The 19,296-nt window shown below is 41.7% G+C and overlaps 1 protein-coding gene and 1 pseudogene across 14 annotated transcripts in view; both read right to left on the minus strand.

Moving 5' to 3' along the window:
• The window catches only part of Cfap61 (cilia and flagella associated protein 61), a 229,134-nt gene that overhangs the window by 171,825 nt on the left and 38,013 nt on the right, over window positions 1-19,296 (minus strand). For all 14 annotated transcript variants that reach the window (XR_782193.3, XR_782192.3, XM_010634190.3 and 11 more), the window contains one exon: window positions 12,025-12,175. Coding sequence is in view for 12 of the 14 variants with exons in the window: in XM_010634190.3 (XP_010632492.2) it covers window positions 12,025-12,175 (151 nt within the window). In the remaining 2 variants the exon portion in view is untranslated. The remainder of the gene's footprint in view (window positions 1-12,024; window positions 12,176-19,296) is intronic.
• On the minus strand, window positions 2,080-3,435 carry LOC104869113 (annotated as a pseudogene).

Genomic DNA, 19,296 nt, shown 5'->3' on the forward strand with positions numbered 1-19,296 from the left:
AAAAAAAAAAAAGAAGAAAAGGAAAGAAAAGAAAGAAAAACATTCCTGACCTTAAAAAAAAAAATGTTGGCTAATCAGAAATATAGAAATTTGCTTAATCTGATAACAAGTAGTTATTCACAAAATCACCCTCAGTGAAATATTAGGAAGCTTTTCATTTAACAGTGAGACCAACAAAATGATACTTGCTGATGCCATTTCTACTTGAGCTATTAGCAAGTGCATGAAAAAATAAAAATAATACTAATTGGAAAGTAAAAGATAAAAAATTGCATTATTCAGAGAAAATATACAAGAATCTACTGATAAATCTTAAGTTGATGTATTGAGGTTACTGGATATAAGGTTAATATACAAGAGCCAGTTGCATTTCTACATAGCAGCAGGAGGAAAAACAGAGCCATAATTACAGAAGAGAAAAAACTGTAGGTAAAGCTTCAGGTTGGGAACTTGGAAGCTGGGCCCGTGTGATCTATGAGCACCCTGATGCAGTCAGAGAAGGAGCCATCTCACTGTTTACACTGGGGGACAGGAGCCACACGATAGGGACCACAAAGCAGCACTGGGAGGCCGAGCAAGCTCAGGCACAGATGGACTGACTCACTGGGCAGCCAAGAGTTCAATTTATCTAAGGAAACCTCAATGATGGCTGCAAGTACCTGGGCAGAGCTGAAATTCCAAGGAGGGAGTAAAAACTATGTTAGATGATTCCAAGTGGAAATCTATGGGAGAGCCATTGTAGAAGCCAGGAAAAAAGAAACTGGGCTTTGGATGTAGCTCAATGGTACAATGCTCACCTAACAAGTGCAGGGCCCTGAGTTTGATCCTCAGCAATGGAAAAAAAGAAAAAAAAAGTTACAGGTTTCCCACTAGTTTGGGATAAGCTAAAATAACTTTCAATTTTTTTCCTAACAGAGTCACCTTAACTAAGTGAAAAAAGTGACATACAGCCTCATAATTGGACAGACTGAAAAATATCACATTTGATCAGACAGACTGGGAACTTGAATCCCATCCACACAACATGGATTTTAGTAAGAAGAGACATTGGACAAACACGACTTGAAGCTACAACATGATGAAACTATGATGCTCAAGAGCATCCAGGTCATCAAGTCAAGGGAAGACTGAGGAACTCTTCCAAACTTAAAGAAAGAGTGACAGCTACCTGCATACTGTTATCTGGGCTGGTACTTCTACCATGAAGGACACTGTTGGGACAAAGGGGGAAACATGAAAATGGCCTGTGGTGTAAAGGACAGTAACTCCTCTATGTTAATTTTCTGAGATGGGTTGGCATTTAAGGTTGTAGAGGAGACTGTCCCTCTTCATAGGAACTGGACACTGAGGTAACTCAGCATCATGTTGCTAACTTACTCTCAAAAAAAGCACCTGCAACTTTTCTTTTTGTAAATTTTTTTGGAATGATCAAAGATGTCTTCATAAAGTTTTTCATGACTTCATTCTAAATATACAGAATAAAAAATACTGTCAGCTCATGCATGAGACACCAACCAGATATTCCTTATACTGTCTCAGAATTTAAAGATAAATTTCCCCAGAGGGTGTGCAATGCATCATAAAATGGCCTTTTTTCCTGAGGGTGGAAGGGAAAGGACTGGGCAGACTGGCATATTAAATTGTACCATGATAGACATGCAAGACTGTTAGCCAATCTATAGAACTTACATACATTTTGATGACTTAGAAAAACAAAGCAATCATTTGTGACAAGCCTAAAAGGTTTGACATATTTAACATACTTAGGAACTTGGTATGGCAGGAATTCTCTAATTGTACCACGTGGGCCTTTTGAAAGTACCAAAAGGCCAGTTTCTGGTAAGTTTGTGGCTGAACATCACACTCCAGCCTAATGAAATGCAAGGTGGGTTTAACTGAGGTGGACACCTCACCTTAACACACACAGGAAAAGTGTGTCAGTGTAAAAGAGGGACTAAACTGCTTTCAGGACGCCTTTAAAATTGATACCAGTTGGAAAAGGGAATTTTCCTTCCTGATGTGGAATCCTCCCAATTTAAGGCAGAGCCCATCCACTACCACTGCCGCAGTTAAAAATGGCGCTTTGCTTATTTGGTTTTCTCCTCTGAGTTCAATGGCTGCTGAATTCGTTCGGCATAACTCTGTGCCATGGAGTTAATGATAGACAGGATAAAGTAAGAGGCCATCACAGCCACCAGCCTCTCAAACATCCAGGACAGTCAGTTTTTTCCCTGGGGTACACCTGCCTCGCTCCTTGGTGTAGCTTCTGCCACCGGGGCTCAGGTATTCCTGGAAGGGCTTCTGCAGAGACAGACCCACGCCGGGGACAGCACCAATGAAAGCCACCATCTGCTCCACGATGTGCTTGCTGAATGTTATAATAACAAAGATTTTCTGGATATGCATTTTAATTATTGCTTTTCCAATCAGGGTTGCACCAGAGAAGGTTCAAAAAGGTACAAGACAATGTCCACATGTTATTCCAGCAAGATTAAGTAGAGGATCTGGAACAGGCCAATATTCAAAAAAATCCAACCTTCTGTATGAGTCTCTGAACTGCCAGTTTAGCTTGCAAGGGAAAGACTCTGCATGTTCCAGAATCTCTTCAAGTTCTCGATACTCTTCATCATCAGATTCAGCACTGGAAAGGTGGGCTGCCCTGGCCAGGAAATATGCAGGCAGCTCTCCGACTGCTATACTAATATCCCACATGCAGGCGGGCCTCAATCATAACTTTAGAGATGACACTCCACAAGGAAATGGTTCCTTCTGTGCCCTCTTTGTCTGGACAAATAATCTGATCAGGATAGGGTGGTTCAGGGAGAGTAACTGAATTGCATTCATAAGCAGCTAAAGTAACTGAAGCTGTGTGTGGGCCCAGGTAAAGCACAAAAGTGTACAACCCTGTTCCAAGCCCCACAGAAGACAAAATTCCCAAGCCTATCCAGTAGGCATATAGAAGAAATTGTTTCTCTATATACTGCACATACTGTTGATGTGCTCCTTCAATATAATACGTACCTACAAGCACAGCAAGCAGCAGTAAAAAAGACACCACAATGCTTTGACAATGCCATAATTTTAAGGTCCATTCCTTTAAGATTATAAGGATTTCCAGAGAAAAATACACCAAGGTAATGAGTGGCTGTCCCCACAGGACAACAGTCTCTCTTCCAGATCCTTCCTCTTCTTTTCATTCATTGAAGGGGGGTCTGTGAAATTTCTATTGTGTTGTTCTTTGTTCATTGCTACATGTCTCTGGTCACAGTTTTTTCCATTCTCTGCCATTTCATTGATCAGTAAACTCTTGAGAAGCTACTAGGACTCCGGCTTCTCTGGATTTCAGGATCTTAGAAGTAACTCCCTCCAGATCAACTTTTACACTGCCTCTAGGCCCTTTTTTTTTTGTAAATTTAACATTGCTTCCACATTTTAAAAAATAGAAAATGAAAGCCTTGCCCTGGTGCCCCCTCTTCTGACTGGTCACCTTTGTCATTTTAATGCATTACCTCTCTGTGTTCTTCCCAGAACGTGTTCCTCACCCATCAAACCCCAATTAGTTTTTCTTTTTCCACACAAGACTGTGTCTGGCCATTTCCCCTTCTTGTGTATAACCTTCAAAGGCTGTTCCTCATCTGCCCAGAGGATGATCATAAATTGAGCCATCTCCCTCTAGTGGGAAGTTTTAGGTTTCTAAATGTGTTTCTTTATTTGGATGTTTGGTTTGTTTTCATCATTATTAGTAAGCTTGCATGGATCTCTTTTTACAGTATTAGGGTTCTTCCTCAGACTTGCTGTAGTGGTGGTCGCAGACTACGAACATTTAATGGGTTCTCATGACCAGGACTAAGTTCTGCCTCTATCAGTCACCTTTAGAGCTGCCAGATTCTATTCCTCCTGTGGTGCTGCAGGGCCCAGAACTAAGTGTTCCAATTGCAATATAGGCCTGTAATTTAGTAGGCTAAGAGAAACAGAGACAGATCTTGGGTTTTATTGCACCGTTTGGTTTTAGAGAAGCTGAATATTTTCCCACATTTATGAATAATAATTTTTTCATGTAATTAGTTTTGTGATTTGCTTACTTTTCCCTTTATTCCAACACATTTCATGTAGATTTAAATCAGTACTCAATAAAAGAGTCCTTTTCCATATGAAATTGGATACACACATAACACACAGTATGCTTATCCATAACTGCATGCTGATTTTTTTTTTTTATGTTGGGGATTGAAGCCAAGACCACACACACTATCACTGAGCTATACCCCCAATGATGCTAATCACTTTTTCAATCTTCATATATCAACTGATGCTTTTGAAGAAAAATCAAATTTCCTAACCTGGGTACAAAAAGACCTGAGTCTAGGCACAACCATGAGAGAAAGTGGGAAAGTGGCAAAGGTGCTTCCACAGTGTATATCCAGGCCTGGGCTGGGCCAGCTCTTAAAATGCACAAGCCCAAGTAAAAGGCAGTGGGGAGGAAGCTTGTGACCCAGAAGCAAAATCACTGGCTTCAAGTTGGGCATCGGAATTAATCACATTTATCTTTGTTTATTGCCTGCTACATGCAAAGACTGTGATTTTTAGTAATTGCTTCCTTAGTTGCTTTTTGGTCAGATTAAATTCGGTCTGTGATATTTTAAGAGTCGTCAAAAACCCTTGGTAAACAGTCAGAGCTCACAGTGATCCCCATGCTATGGGGGGCAGCCCCTGACAGCCAATATAATCAAGGGGGAATTCAGAGTATTCCTGTCAAGCAATTGATTTTCAAGAGAAAAGTCAGCAGGATCAAACAGCCAATTGGGATGAAAATCCCTCGAATCACCCATACCACCCTGTTTTCTAGCAACGAACTCTTGCCTCCATATAGTGTAATAGCTAAATTACTATAATTATCCTACAACACAAGTGGCATATCAACATTATTTTAAACATGGATTTTTTTTGCATAATCTTTCATTATTATCATTCAGCCTCCCATTTGGAAATGGAAAACAACAACAAACTGTGATCTACCCCAAAAGAAGAAAGGTCACCAGAGAGAACAAATAAAAGGGTTATTTACATGTGAATATACTGAGATGTGTTTTACAGTCAAATACACTCTTGAAATTCATTAAATGCCTTCTCCCCTGCTTCATAAATATGGGCAAAAGAGACATCGCCTACTGAGAAAATAATCCCAGCACATAATGATCATAACGGATATAAATAAAGCCACTTTTCTTTCAAAGACCTCCAGGCCCTATATCAAAATGCATTTGTATTTGCACCATTGTGAAATGAATCCGACTGCTGGGGAGCAAGGCTGAGTCGCATCGCATCTCAGTTGCTCCCTGTGCTGGAGAGGAGAGCTGGAATGCACATCCCAGTCATCTTGCTCTCTGCAAAATAATAGATTCTGAAGTGGTTGCCGTCATTTGTTGCTGCTGTTGTTTTTGAAGACACTAGCAAAGGCTTAGAAACCAGCATTGGAATTAAGATGGAAAATCAGAAGTATGTTTTGTCAAATAATCAAAAGGCTCACCCACAGGGCTTCTGGGCAGGGTCCCTGGCTGCCTGCTCTGGGTTTCAGGTGTAGTTCATCTTCCTGGTGGGTTTCAAGGCTAAGGGCTCCAGCCTGAGCACCTCTGCAGGAGTCTATGTGTCAGCCTTGAAGAGACTCAGTTCGGTTTGGGCTCGGTCTGGAATTATTTCCTAATTGTATCAACATTCCTAGCTAAAAGCACTGAAACTCAGAGTTAATTCTAGAAAACCAAAGCTGGTGACAGTAACAAAGCTTTGGAAACATTCAATTTTGTTATCTTCATATGCTAAAGATGGTCAGTGGCTTAAAAAAGAAAAATTCAAACTGTAACATGTATAAATTGGTAGATTGAGTTTTGTGTCATTAAATAAAGACTGTGCTGCCATTATCTGCATTACTGTCACAGCCTTGCAGCCTTGGTCATGTGGCACCAAAGAACAATGCTGCTGGATCCCAGGGAAGGGAGAATGAGACATTAAAGCCCAAATTACAATGAAAGAAATTGCACACTTAGGTACCCTTGCTATCAAGTAGGAAATAACACCTGGTGGCCACTCAGTGTAATATACAAGGGACCCAGAACTCACCACAGCCTCCTGGGAAGTGGAAGTGGCCATGGGACTGAAGGCCAAACAGAGCTTCTCTCCTGGGGAGATGTGAAGCCCATATAGGGAGAAAAAGGACAGGAGGGTAGTCAGTATGGGGAAAGAAGTCTAGGTGGGTGCCCCATCCACCCAGCCATGAAGGGGAAGAAATTGTGTATGGAAGGAAGAATACTAAACAGCCCTTATCAGGAACACATGCCAGTATCCTAACAGGGACCACATGGGCTGAAATGTGTCTCTACCTGCCTTTTATGGCCAAAACCTAAATGTCCCCCCAAAAAACCTCATGCAGTCACAGGAGGGACTTTTCAGAGGTGGCTGGTTCTTTCTAGAAGTGTATGATGTTGTAAGTGTGTGATGCTGGGACCAAGGGTGTGTGATTACTAAATTGGTCCATCGATTCATTTGGCATAGTTCTGGGTATGGACAATGGGAAGACCCATCTAAGCATGAGTGTTACTTATCCTAACGGTGTGTGTGACCTGGATAGAATATAAGGTTCAGAAAGAGAGCTGCTGTCATGGCTTGCTGCTTCTTTGCTATTTCCCTGCTTTGCTGCCTTCTGCCTCATGAGCTATTTCTCCTCTATGATGCCCCTCTGCCATGCCACCTTGGCTTGGAGACAGCCAAATACGGACTGAAACCTCTACAAAGTGTGAACCCCAAAATAAACCTTTCCTCCTTTAACTTTGGGTGTCAGGTATTTTGTCTTGGCAATGAGAAAAGTACCTAAGTCAGCACTCCACCCCAAAAATCCATATGTTGAATTTTTAACTCCTAGGATTTCTGATTGTGACTACTTGGGGATAAGGGTTTTATAAAGGTAATTAGGTTAAAATGAGGTCCTCAGTGTGGGCCCTGATCCAGTATGTCTCCTTCCATCTAAGGAGAGGGTATTTGGACAGGGATGGGTCAGAGGGAAACCAGGTGAAGATGGAAGGAGAAGGCGGCTGTCTACCAGCCCTGGGAAGAGGCCTGGAAAAACCAACCCTGTGACACCTGTATCTCAGACTTCTGGCCCCACAATTGTGAGACAATAAACTCCCATCAGTGAAGCCACCTTGTTCATAGTACTTTGCTACAACAGCTCTAGCAAATGAATACAGAATCTTAGTGGACTGCTAGTTAAGTAACTACAGAACATACTGAGTGTTAACATTAACATTCTGAATACATAATGGAAACATACTGGTAGGAATACTGCTATGTTCTGCAGATGACTGTTTCATTCACATTTGGAATCCATGTTAACAGAAGAATAAAGTAAAATAGGAAGGAATCAGGACTATGTAGCAAACCTTAAGAAGAAAGGCAATTTAATAACAATGAATAAGGCTATATGTAGCTGTGCTTTTCCAGTACTGGCACACACAGATGTTTCCTAGCCCAACACAGGAGAGAACTGGAGGTGAGAAGCACATGTAAGGTGAATGAAAAGAAATTATATAAGACAGCAACATTTCCTGACAGTGGGAGTGATTTTTAAAAAATAATTTTGAAGTCAGCATTGCTGTTTTACGTGGCAATATTATGAAAATTACTATTTTGAAGGACTTTTTAATGTACAATAAGCAACACTTCTCCTGGATGGCTTGACTAGAAGGGCTACTCTAATTATTCTTTTGAAAGCCCACAATTCTGTTAAACAAAATTAAAATTCTCCCTGCCAAGGAGCATATCAAGTTCTGCAGAGATTTTGTAATGTGGGCCCTGGGTACATAATGAGACTTACAAACCTGAACTTCATGGGGGTCTTTTAAAACAGATTCTACCCAGAATATACCAGCCTACATGAGGAACAAAAGTTTGGGGCTTTTTTTGCTTGTTTTTATTTTTTATTTTAACTATTAAATGTGATGATGCCAGTACAGCTGCAGAAACACAGGCTGTGCCCTATTTTGCCTTATGCATCATCAAGAAAATTGCCAGCTCAATTCTGATTCCAAAATCTGTATTGTGATGAGGCAGCTAACAAAAGACACAGCTTGATTTGCAAACGCCACCCAGGGCTGGAAGTGGGGCCAACTGGAAAAAAAAAAAAAACTATTTTGAGCCATTTTATTGTCACTGGAGGAGAATATTCAATAACTGCCAGGCATATGGAACATCTTGATGTGGCTGAGCCCACTTTTGGGGACTCAACACTTACGGGGTTTTATACCTCAGCACAACCTGCCACACAAGCAGAAAGCCCTTTTTCTAGGATGTATTCCTATTCCCTTATGAAGTCTTCAAACATTCTAAGAACTTGTGAGTTGTAAACTAAATTCTCCTCTAAATAAAAAAGAGTTTTACTAGTTTTTCCATATTGGGACAAAATCTGGATCTTTAGAACTTGTTTCCATTTAGCTGCAGCATAGTCCCAAGTTTCAGTAAAACAAAATTTATAAATGTGTAATGTTATATATACAAAATGAGTAGCTATGGATATTTGTGTGTGTGTGTGTGTGTGTGTGTGTGTGTGTTATTCAGGTAAAATTAAATGTGCCTTAAATGATATTAAACTTTTAATTTAAACATTAAATTAATTAAACATTTCGGATTCAATACAAATACGTAAGACTGAAATGAAGGACAGCAAGCTAATCATAAAGTGAGTAAAGAACTATAGGATGAAAGCTACAGTATCAGCTGAAGAACATTAAATCTTGATATCACTCTCCTTGGAAGGGGTGAATTTGGTACGAATTTACAAATTTTCACAGCTGGTATGAAAAGATGGACTTTGAGCCAAAGATGTGAGAAGAAGCAATTTATCTGGGAGATGATCCCAGGAAGCACCAGGAGAAGAGCAAGAAAGAGAAAGAGAGAAAGAAAGCCAACCAACAAAATACATCTTGCCATTCAAATCACCTTTGTGGGCCGCTGGAACTCAAATCCAAGCTCCTACCTTAGAGCCGGAGCACCTGAGGGACAAAGGAGCTGGGTTATTTTTACCCTAACTCCAATCTGTGTATATAAAGAAAATAAATGCTTTCATGGCTGGTGGGAATAGAGTAGTAGAATGTTCATCTGGGTTACTGCCCTGGAGTCAAAGATTCAACTACAACCATTTATTCAGGAATTGACAAATAAAGGACAAATAGGAAAGCAGGGGCTTGACTGAGGAATAAAGTCTGCTCCCAGAGTGTGAATTTCCTGCAACTTCCTGCTTCCTTCTCATACTGGGGAGAGTGGCCTCTATACCCTAGGTAAACCCTCAGTCAGATATAGCAATGAAGAATCCAGAAGGAGGATGTTATCCAACACACACACACACACACACACACACACACACACACACACGCACGCTTGAGAGATATGAACAGGTCTCTGATAAATCACTAAACTGATTGTTCGCTAAATAACTAATGTGAACAAACTGATCATGTATCTTGGCAGCAGACCCATCATGGGAGGTTTTAGTTAAAGCCATCCAAGATAGAGTCGTCCTTGGGCTGGGGATGTAGTTCAGTAGTAGGATGTCTGCCTATCTAACATGACAGAGACAGAGGTGGAGAGAGGCTGGGTCTGGGTTCGGAGTCAGCCACTAATGAAGTTTAAACCCTTGGGTGAGCTGGGGCAGGGGTAAAATGGAAACAATGTGTCATCTGTCCCAAATTTCAAGGATGAAATAATATATATGAAAATCCCTTGAAATAGAAAAAGTGTTAAACAAAAATACAAGATGTGAGCCACAACAGGTGCTCATTTGAAACATACACTATAGTTCATATCTTAAAGAAATTAAATTTCCTTTAACTTGAGACTTTCATTAAAAAAATGTAACCGTAGATCACAGCACACTTAGAATCTTCTCTGGAGCCTCATTCTTTGTTGCTGTTGATAGGAAGAGGGCAGCAAAATGGGCTGATGACTCTTAGTTATAAGATTATAACTTCAAGATTTGTGGATCCATCCTCACTTTACTTGTAAGTCTGTAAGAATGGCTTCCTGGGGAAATTGCACAAAGCTGATTTTCACAAATAAATAAACAAAGAGAAAATGGAAAGGGAAACAAAGACAAAATATGCTAACCTGCATTCTAGATTATAATCACATTTGTTCCAAATAAAAATTAAAGTAAAGAAGAAACATTTTCCTCTTTCCTTCACCCTATTCTACAGGAGCTGACTTTAAGTAAAAGTACTGAACAAGGTAAAGAGACAGAAAACTTCTAGATTTCATATGAGTTTTTGCTAGACATATTAGATGATATGTGGTTTTAAATCCAGGGTTCTATTTTAAATACTGAATTTCTTCCCCCACTTCCCACAAAGGATATGGGTATGTTTTCTAGATAGAAATTTCCATTCTGTGCAGGAAATGCTCAGAAACACACTGGAAAAGGTGACATATTTTCAATTTGTTTTTAAGAACAGGAGCTTAAGGAATTTACTTTGTGTGTGGCTTTCAACTAAGCACATAACAGTGATGCTAATATTTAACCCTCTCAACAATTCTTTGAGTTAGATACTATGTTTATACCACTTCATACATGGGAACACTGAGCCTTAACGAGGCTATTTGGAGTCACCTTCAAAGAATACAAGCTTTGGAAAATGACAGAAAAGCTCACGGTTCAGGATTGTCTTAGGGTGAAGGTTTCTTTATCACATTCCTGGGGTGTCTTTATTGAGCAGCAGGGACAAGTGACCTTCACTGTGAAAAAGCAGTGACGTCAAATCTCTCCATGACGAAGGGTATCAATGTCTGTGTAAGGGAAATACCTCTCCATCCACGGCTTCATGAGTCCATATGATGGCATGGGTGGTAACAGTCTGATGAGATGTGTACACCATGTGTGCGGCTTTCCCATTGGGGGATACAATTGGCCAAGTTGCCACCTGCTCTTGTCTAGATTACCAACCAAAGTATTCCACCTCCTATTTTTGAACATTCTTGCTATAATCTTTCAGACAACAGAAAGCAGAGCAATTCAAAATACCCTGCTTTTGCCCTAGAGAGACTCAAGAAAGTAAACGGCCAATCACAAGGAAATAATAGCTTAGCAATGGCAATCAACAGTCACTGAGCACTAATTCGTCAAGGCACTGCATGAAGCACTTTACATGCCTTATCACAGTGAAACTTCAGGATGGTCCCATGTGAGAGGCATTACCATTATCTCCATTTTACAAATGAAGAAATGAGGTTTACAGAAGCAGAGAAATATACCCAAAGTCACCTGCCTGCCTGGATCTGTCTGCCAAAGAATCCAAACACTTTGATGCAGAGACACCCATGCATATAGAAAGCTCACGTTTGAAGTTACCACCTTTCACTTGAAAATCCTAACACAGACCAGATTTCAAAATTGATTTTGCTATTTCATATAGGTATAAGCTAAGGAAGTTAAAAATGACTATTTGCAATAGACCTATAAGGTTTTATCAAAGACATACACATGGAGCACTTATTGCTGGAATTAAAGTTTAAAAGCATACACAACTCTTGAGAAGTGTTTTTTGTTTGTGGTGCTGGGGGTGGAACATAGTTCCTTGTGCGTACTGGACATGTGCTCTACCACTGAGCTTACAGCCTCAGCTCTTTGAAGTTTTGATTTGAAAACTTCATTTGTTAGATTTTGGCTTTGTGTAAGTGTATGTGAGTGTAAAACCCTGAAATACTGGCAGGATTTCACTGTAACTTGCACTTTTTTTGACAGTGAGCACTCTGAATTGGGAAAGCCTTCACTTCAAGGCCACCATGTCTGGCTACCCCTGTCATTTTTGTGCACCTTCTGAGCCCACAGGCATTTGTATAAGGTGGGATGAACCTGAGAACTGCTCCTTGAGGGACCTTGGGGAAGGAGACGGAAGATGCCCCATCTGCTTCCCTTCAGCAGCCAACAGCACTGCGGACATAAGGCATGAACTCACTTCCAGAGGGGTCCCCGGAGAGCCACCATACCTGCACTTCTGGGTTCTCTTGGTGGCTCCAGGATGTCATCCGGATGTGGGGTGCAGAATCCATGGAAAGGACCCAGGTCAAAGCACTCGTGCAACAGTGGTAGATTCACTCTGGAGCACACGCTCATGAAGCCAACAGCCGCGCCTTCCACCTGGGACACCCGAGAGCCTGGTTACTGCATCCAACCGGTCCTCACTGTGACACTGCCACATGCCTTTCCAGTAGAAAGGGGCTAATGGGCAGAACCATGTGTGGCACAGGTGACATCCTCAAATACGTCCAGGTGTTTCTGTAGGCCACCCTAGAGGCAGGTATGCTGTCTGAGAGTTCTTGAGGGGAAGCTATTAGAACAAAACACTTGCTTTTGTCTTTAACCAAAGCCTTGCCTGACCAATGTGCCTGCCTTCCTGGATCTTTTTCTTTTTATCTGATCACAGATCCAGCCCTCTTGTGCACTCTCCTCCTCCATCATGCAGAGGCGATGATGTCACAATGACCCCATGATTTGGGGTCTTGATGAGGAGTACACAGGTGAGAGGGAAGCTGTAGCAACATGGTGATCTGGATCTATTATTGGTTCCAACATATTATAAATTAACAAAAGATATTAACTCTAGAACATTCTATATTGATAGATGACTGACTGAAATTCTTTATTACACCCTTTCGATAATTTTGTATGTCATTCCTTCTTTAGGAGAGTATTTAAAATTTAAAAAGAGAAAAAAAGGTCTAGTTCTTTACATTTCACATATACAATTCCTACTGATTAGTAAGTGCGGTTTAAGCAAATTCTGGTTTGGCTGATTAGACTGTTCTTTTTAAAGCATTTTTAAAATTGGTACATTTTGGAGTGCATGGTGTTTACATTCATAAGGAGTGGGTACATGTGCTTAACATATCTTGAGTCTTTTTTCCCTCTCCCTCCCACCTTTCCTCCCTCCCTCCAATTCTAAATCCCCCTTTCCCTATTTTCATTCTTATTGTTACTTAGTTCATATATGCAACATATAAAGATCACACTGCTTGTGAGTAGTTGCTATATTTAAATGACCATCTGACATCGTTTTATCTGCTTCCCCTCTTCTCCCACCCTCAGACACTTGGCCCCCTTCCTATTTCCAAAAGATCTATCTCCCTGTTTCCTTCTATCAATCTCTCACTTTGACTGTTCCTACAGAAGCCAGCACATACTGTGTCCCATCCTTCAAGTATTCACACTTCATTTCTTGAGAGACCATCCCATTCGGACAGTAAAACTCAGTCGTCATAGATTTCCTTATTCTGAGGGATATAGCATCTTTCCATAAGTGCCTAAAGCAAATAGCCAATGTTTTAATATCCTGAAACAGAAAATCAAGCTATATAAATGGTTAATCTTTACGATGACACAGAAAAAAATTTAGATAGTAGACTATTTGTTCTCCAATAGGTCTTCCAATGAAAAGTCATTTGTTGTATCTGAAAAAATAAATGTGAGGTGCTCATTATTTTTCTCCAGTCCTGAAATTCAAGAGGAATTTTTAAAAATTAATTTTTTCACGCATATTCTTTTCTTCACAAGAACCCCCCAAAATGATACTTGCTGTAAAAGCCGGATTTACACAGCTGTTTTGTAAAGCCATTGACACTTTAATGAAAGTCCAAAATAAACATTTTAATTTTTTCCCCAAATAACAAGTGATTGTTTGTCTTGTTTGCACTGGTGAACAAAGGCTGTGTAGCCGCAGTTGTCTGGCTTCTCTGTAATTTTAGGCCCAAGACTCAGCAGACGCTGATTAACCGATCCATCTACCATATGTGCAGAAGGAGACGGCCAGCCTCACTCCCGGCAGGGAAAATTGGCATCCATCTTGGTTCACATGGAGATGTCCTGCTAATCCACAGCCGCACTGGCGCAGGGACACTTCCATGGCTAGAAATACCTTTCGCCGGCTTCACGGCGAGCTGTGTGTGCACGATAAGAATGTATTATTTATAAGACTGCTGTTAGTAATGAGCTATTACACTAATGGCTCATTGTGCTTGGAATTTGATTTCAAATGGCATGGATCACACATTCTGATGAAAATGAGAGAAACATGTTTTGCCATTAGGAACAAAGATTTAGCGTTTTCCAATTCTGCAACCTGTTATAGTGCCATCATTCATCTGGCATTGCAACAAATCATCCAAGTTCACAATCAGAGAGGATAACAGAGCAGGGATGCATGGTGGACATGGATGCCCCTTACTTGGGCTTTCTTTCAGGTAACTGTTGTGAGAAACACTGTTTTTAGGGATATGGGAGTATCCAAATACATCTTCATGTCCTATGTGTTTTCTGGAAAGAAACTTTCTTGCTTGTACAATGAGATGGCATTGATTGCTGGCTGTTATCTGTCTTCCAGATGACAGTCTTTCCACCACAAAAGCATCCTCACTTATCTTCTACTGAAGGAGAAAACTTGCAGTTCTGTTCTTGCTCTCACTGGTCCTGTGGGGCTCTAAAAAGTTCAGATGGTTGGAAATCATGTGTGTGCTGGCCTCATCTTTAGAGACACATGTGCACTTTACTATTTATATTTCCATCCAAAAGCAAAACACAAAACAAAACAAAACGGCAGCCACCCACCCCTTGTAGGTGACAAGAGTCCACAATGGGGGTTTTGTCCTCATTGTGGCCACTTCTGGCTGAGAGCCTCTCCTCCCAATGCCAAGCACATGCTGACCTGGCAGGCTCTCTGCCGCCCGCAGGTCAGTGGTGCTTACTCGGGCCACGGCTGCCCACGCCCTGGATGGTGCCAAAGCAGACGCTCTGCCCATCTGTCTCTAGGAGCCACCCTTGGCCTCCTACTGCCCGGCCCTAAAATCTCTGCCTGGAGTAAACACCAGATGTCAAGGTAAGCCAAGGTATGGTCAGAACAAGGATCCTGCAGCAAGGTCTTCCTAAGCAGCTATCCCGGCAAAGTCCTTGCAACTAAGACCCTTTCATTAGACAGTGGTTGTCCATGTGGCTCAGGCATAGCTTACAGGAGGTCCACAAGCATGTCTCATTGGCTGGTTAGGAAAAAGAGAGAGACTGGGGGTGCTCTTTTTCTGTCCTCTCTGCCCAGTGGTGCCTGACTAAAAGCCTGGTATGCCAGAAAATGTGTGAGCAGCATTGGGGGGAAGGCTGATGTGTAGCACTTTCCAATTCCTACTTTACAAACACTCATCACAGCCAGCTTCAAGCTCCCATGTGATGTTGCTAAACAATGCGTTAGGAAGAGATGTGCACTGATATACCTTTAATATCACAGCCACAACACAGAGACCATGGACAAAAACACTCAATAGCACAGATAAAAGTAAAATAACTGCGAGTTATAAATCACAAGCATTTGATGGCTTTTTAAATATAATTTATTACACTGTAAGTGTATATACATTTTTAATAACAGCTGTGTTTAACAAGCAGCTTGCAAAGTTCCCAAGGACTTAACCACTGCTCCATGGAGCCAGGGTGAGCCAGACTCAGCATCTCTACTTGGCCCTGAGGAACAGGGTCCAGGGAGGCAGCTGTCAGGGCTGGACCAGCATTGATGCTGAACTCCCAGGGGTTTCAGGCACCAAAGAGGTTGAGATCTGAGATCCCCTCTCAGGTCCTGGGTCTCATCCTATCCCTACCTTAGTGGCCTGGCACTCGGCAGAGATTGGGCTGGACTCTCTCTGCCTCTTAAGAGAGGGCAAAGGGGCCCCATTAAGTTGAGCCAAGATTCCGACAAGATGCTACTCAGAGTGCACATACCCTGGAGATGTGAAACAAACAGCAGAAGAGAGAAAGAACCAGGAAAGAGGTCATGACACCCCCACACAAGTGCGACTGCAGGTGGCTTGGCAGGGAAATTGGTAACTTGAAGCCAGGGAATGAAAGCCTTCCATACCCAGAGGCCTGGTCAGCTAACGTGGATGAAAGCCCTCGCTGGGGTCCACATGGCCCAGTCCTAAGAGTTCTGTCCTAGGAATTCAAAACTGTCACTTCCCTCCCCTCCCCACCTCACTGGCCTGGAGCTAAAGGCTGAATGAGAATTCATGAAAGCAAGTCTCCATGTTTAGGCAAAAACCTAAACATGAAAAGATGAACATTCTAAAAATGAAATGAAAATATTTTCAGTGTACTTACCTAAGAATCTAATGCTTTTGTGTTTTTCTGTTTGTTTGTTTGTTTGTTTTGGTACCAGGGATCAAACTTGGGACCTTGCACTTGTGAGGCAGGCAGCAGAATCACTGAGCCAAATCCCCGGACTGGAATCTAATGTTTATGGTCAGTCCTCTCCTTCATAAACTAATGTCCACATCTGTCTAGACTCACTTCACTCTTCACCAGATATGTTCTGCCAGCATGGTGTTCAGCAGCTTGCCACCTAAACTACACCTGGGATCACTGGGGAGCTCTGAAAATGCTCTGGTTGTGCAGGGCACACTAGCGTGCACCTACAGTCCCAGACGTGGGGAGTGAGGCCCGAGAATTGCGTGAGCCCAGGGCTGGAGCAAGATCCTGTCACAGTACATAAGTAAATACTTTTAAAAATATCCTGATTGTGCTTTACCCCAAAAGGCTGATCTAATTGGCTTAAATACACCCTTCCATCGGGACTTTTAAAATTGATATAACTTACCTATCACAAAAATAACCTTTTAGAAAACAAACAACTCAGTGATTTTTAGTATATGTGTGAAACTGAGTAACCACTAATTTGAGAACCCTTTCATCCACCCCTCGAAAGAAACCCCACATTCACATCAGTAGTCCCTTCCCTTCCTTTTCCCCTCCAGCCACAATGTGCTTTCTGTCCCTTTGAACTTGTCTAGGCTGGGCTTTTGCATAGATGTGACCATAGATGTGGCCTTTCTGTCTGGCTTCTTTCCCTTGGTGTAATGGTTTCAAGATTTGAACACGCTGTAGCATTTGTTCTGCTCCATCCCCTTTTATTCCTTAATAATATCCCACTGAAGGCTTACACCACCTTTTATCTAGTCATCCTTCAGTCAGTGGACCTTTGGGCTGGTTCCACTTTTCAGACATTATGAATAATGTTGATGTGTACAAGTCTTTGGGCGGAAATATGTTTTCAGTTACTAGTGCAGAACTGTTAGATTGAAAGGTAACTCTGTGTTCAATTTGTGGTAGACATGCCAGGTTGTTTTCCAAAATGGCTGTGCCATTTTATAATCCCACCAGCCATGGGACCGAGGTTCCAGTTCTGCCATATCCTTGCCAGTGTTTATTATCCTTTCTTCTTATAATTGTTCTAGTGCGGGTAAAGCGGTGTCTCACAGTGGCTCTGATTTGTGTTTTCAATGATCTTGACATCTTAATGATACTTCTTCACACGTGTTTACTGATGATTTATCTTCTTCTACAGAAATACCTTTTCAAATTGTTTCCATATATTTTATTCAGATTACTGGTCTCTTTATTGTTGTAAGAGTTCTCTGTGTATCCTGGACCCAAAGTCCTTGGCATTGGGGAAGTCTCAAAGCCTCCCAATGATTTTCATATGCTCCAAGCTTGAGGAGTCCTGATGTAGGAGGAGATCTCACACTGATCATGTTGTTCAATCTCCAGTATGAAAGGGAAGGAAAGGAGGGAGGAAGGGAAGGGAAGGGAGGGAGTTCCATTCCTCACAGCCCTATCATTTCTAATGCTGACCAGTCACTATACATTCCATGATTGTGAGGTGCCAAAATTCTCAATTTTTTTGCATCAGACACTTTCTCCCACCACTGAGCAGATCCTACAAATACTCCTATTTTGACATTATCAATTCTTTTTCAATATATTACTACATTCTAATCTTATAAAATATTGGGTTTCAATGTGGTATTTTTATACCATGTTTTGCTCATATCTGTCTCATTACCATCCTACATGCCCCCATCCCCTCCTCTTGTAGACTAGTAGTCTGCTTTTCGACTTTTTTGGTATGTTTTGCTTTTTCTTGCCTTAGATGCTACTTTAGGGAAAACATGCAACACTTGTCTTTCTAAGCCTGGCTTATCTTGCTGAACGGGATGATTTTCTAGTTCCATCCATTTTCCTGCAAATGACATGATTTCATTCTTTATAGCTGAACAACGTTTCACCATGCCTGGGCACCAGGTTTGCTATATCCTTTCCTCTCCTGACAGGCACTAGACTGTTTCTGTATCTTGGCTATAGTGAATGATGGTGCAATAAACATCAGTAGTATTCTCAACTCTTTTTTTTGTTTAGTTCTTTCACATCTTTTCTATTGGGTATACTGGACCTACAGAACAAAGCTTTCATCTTGGTGATCTGTACATGTGCACAACACATGCTGAACACCAAAGCTTTAGGTGGAGAGGCAGGAAGAGAAGGTTCATCCTCATGCTGCTGTCCTGGAAGGCCGGTGACAGCAGACCCACTGTCACCAGTGCCTGTCTCAAGACCCCTGTGCAGGAGGCACAGCTGCCAGAATTGGGGTTTTCTTTGACAAACCCTGAGGGATGAATACAGTGATATAATCCACTGAGATTCCTCAAGGGAGGAGCACCCCTATGTGGATGCCTTGCGAGGGCCAAGTGACAGAAGGTCATGAGAATCTGGGAGCTGTTCCACCAACCATGTATCTCTGGTCACCTGCACAGCTTATTAGTTTCCTACTCTATCTCTTTAGAACACATAGGCCTCCAGAGCCCACATGCTGAACCCAAGGCTGGGGGTTCCAACTTTTGGGCCCAAAACACCAGGCTTTCTGACTTTTTAGAGAAGCTAGAAATTCTAACTGTCAAATACACTTTCCTAATTTTTATTTTAGCCACTAATTCAACAAAATTTCATCGCATATAACCTGGATCATATCATGAGCTAACACTGGATAAATCCAAATTAAGAGACATTTACAAAATAACTCATCTGTTTCCTTTAAAAAAAATGTCATTGTCAAGCCAGGGGTTTAGTTCAGTGGTGCTACCAACCTCCCTCACAAGCACAAGGTCCTGCGTTCGACCCCCGGTACACCAAAAAAAGTCATTGTCATGAAAGTGATGACACTGAGCTAGGCTTGGTGGCTCATGCCTGTAATCCCAGAACTTGGGAGGCTGAGACAGGAGGATTGCCGTGAGTTTCAGACCAGACTGGGCTACGTAGTGAGTTCTAGAGCAGTCTCAAATATATAGTAAGACCCTGTCTCAAAAAACCAAAAAATAGGGCCGGGGATTTAGTTCAGTGGTTCCGGCGCCTGCCTCGCAAGCACAAGGATCTGAATTCAATCCCTGGTACAAAAA

The sequence above is a fragment of the Fukomys damarensis genome, unplaced genomic scaffold (genome assembly GCF_012274545.1).
Source record: "Fukomys damarensis isolate Sample0158 unplaced genomic scaffold, DMR_v1.0_HiC HiC_scaffold_7, whole genome shotgun sequence".
Classification (NCBI taxonomy): Eukaryota; Metazoa; Chordata; class Mammalia; order Rodentia; family Bathyergidae; genus Fukomys; species Fukomys damarensis.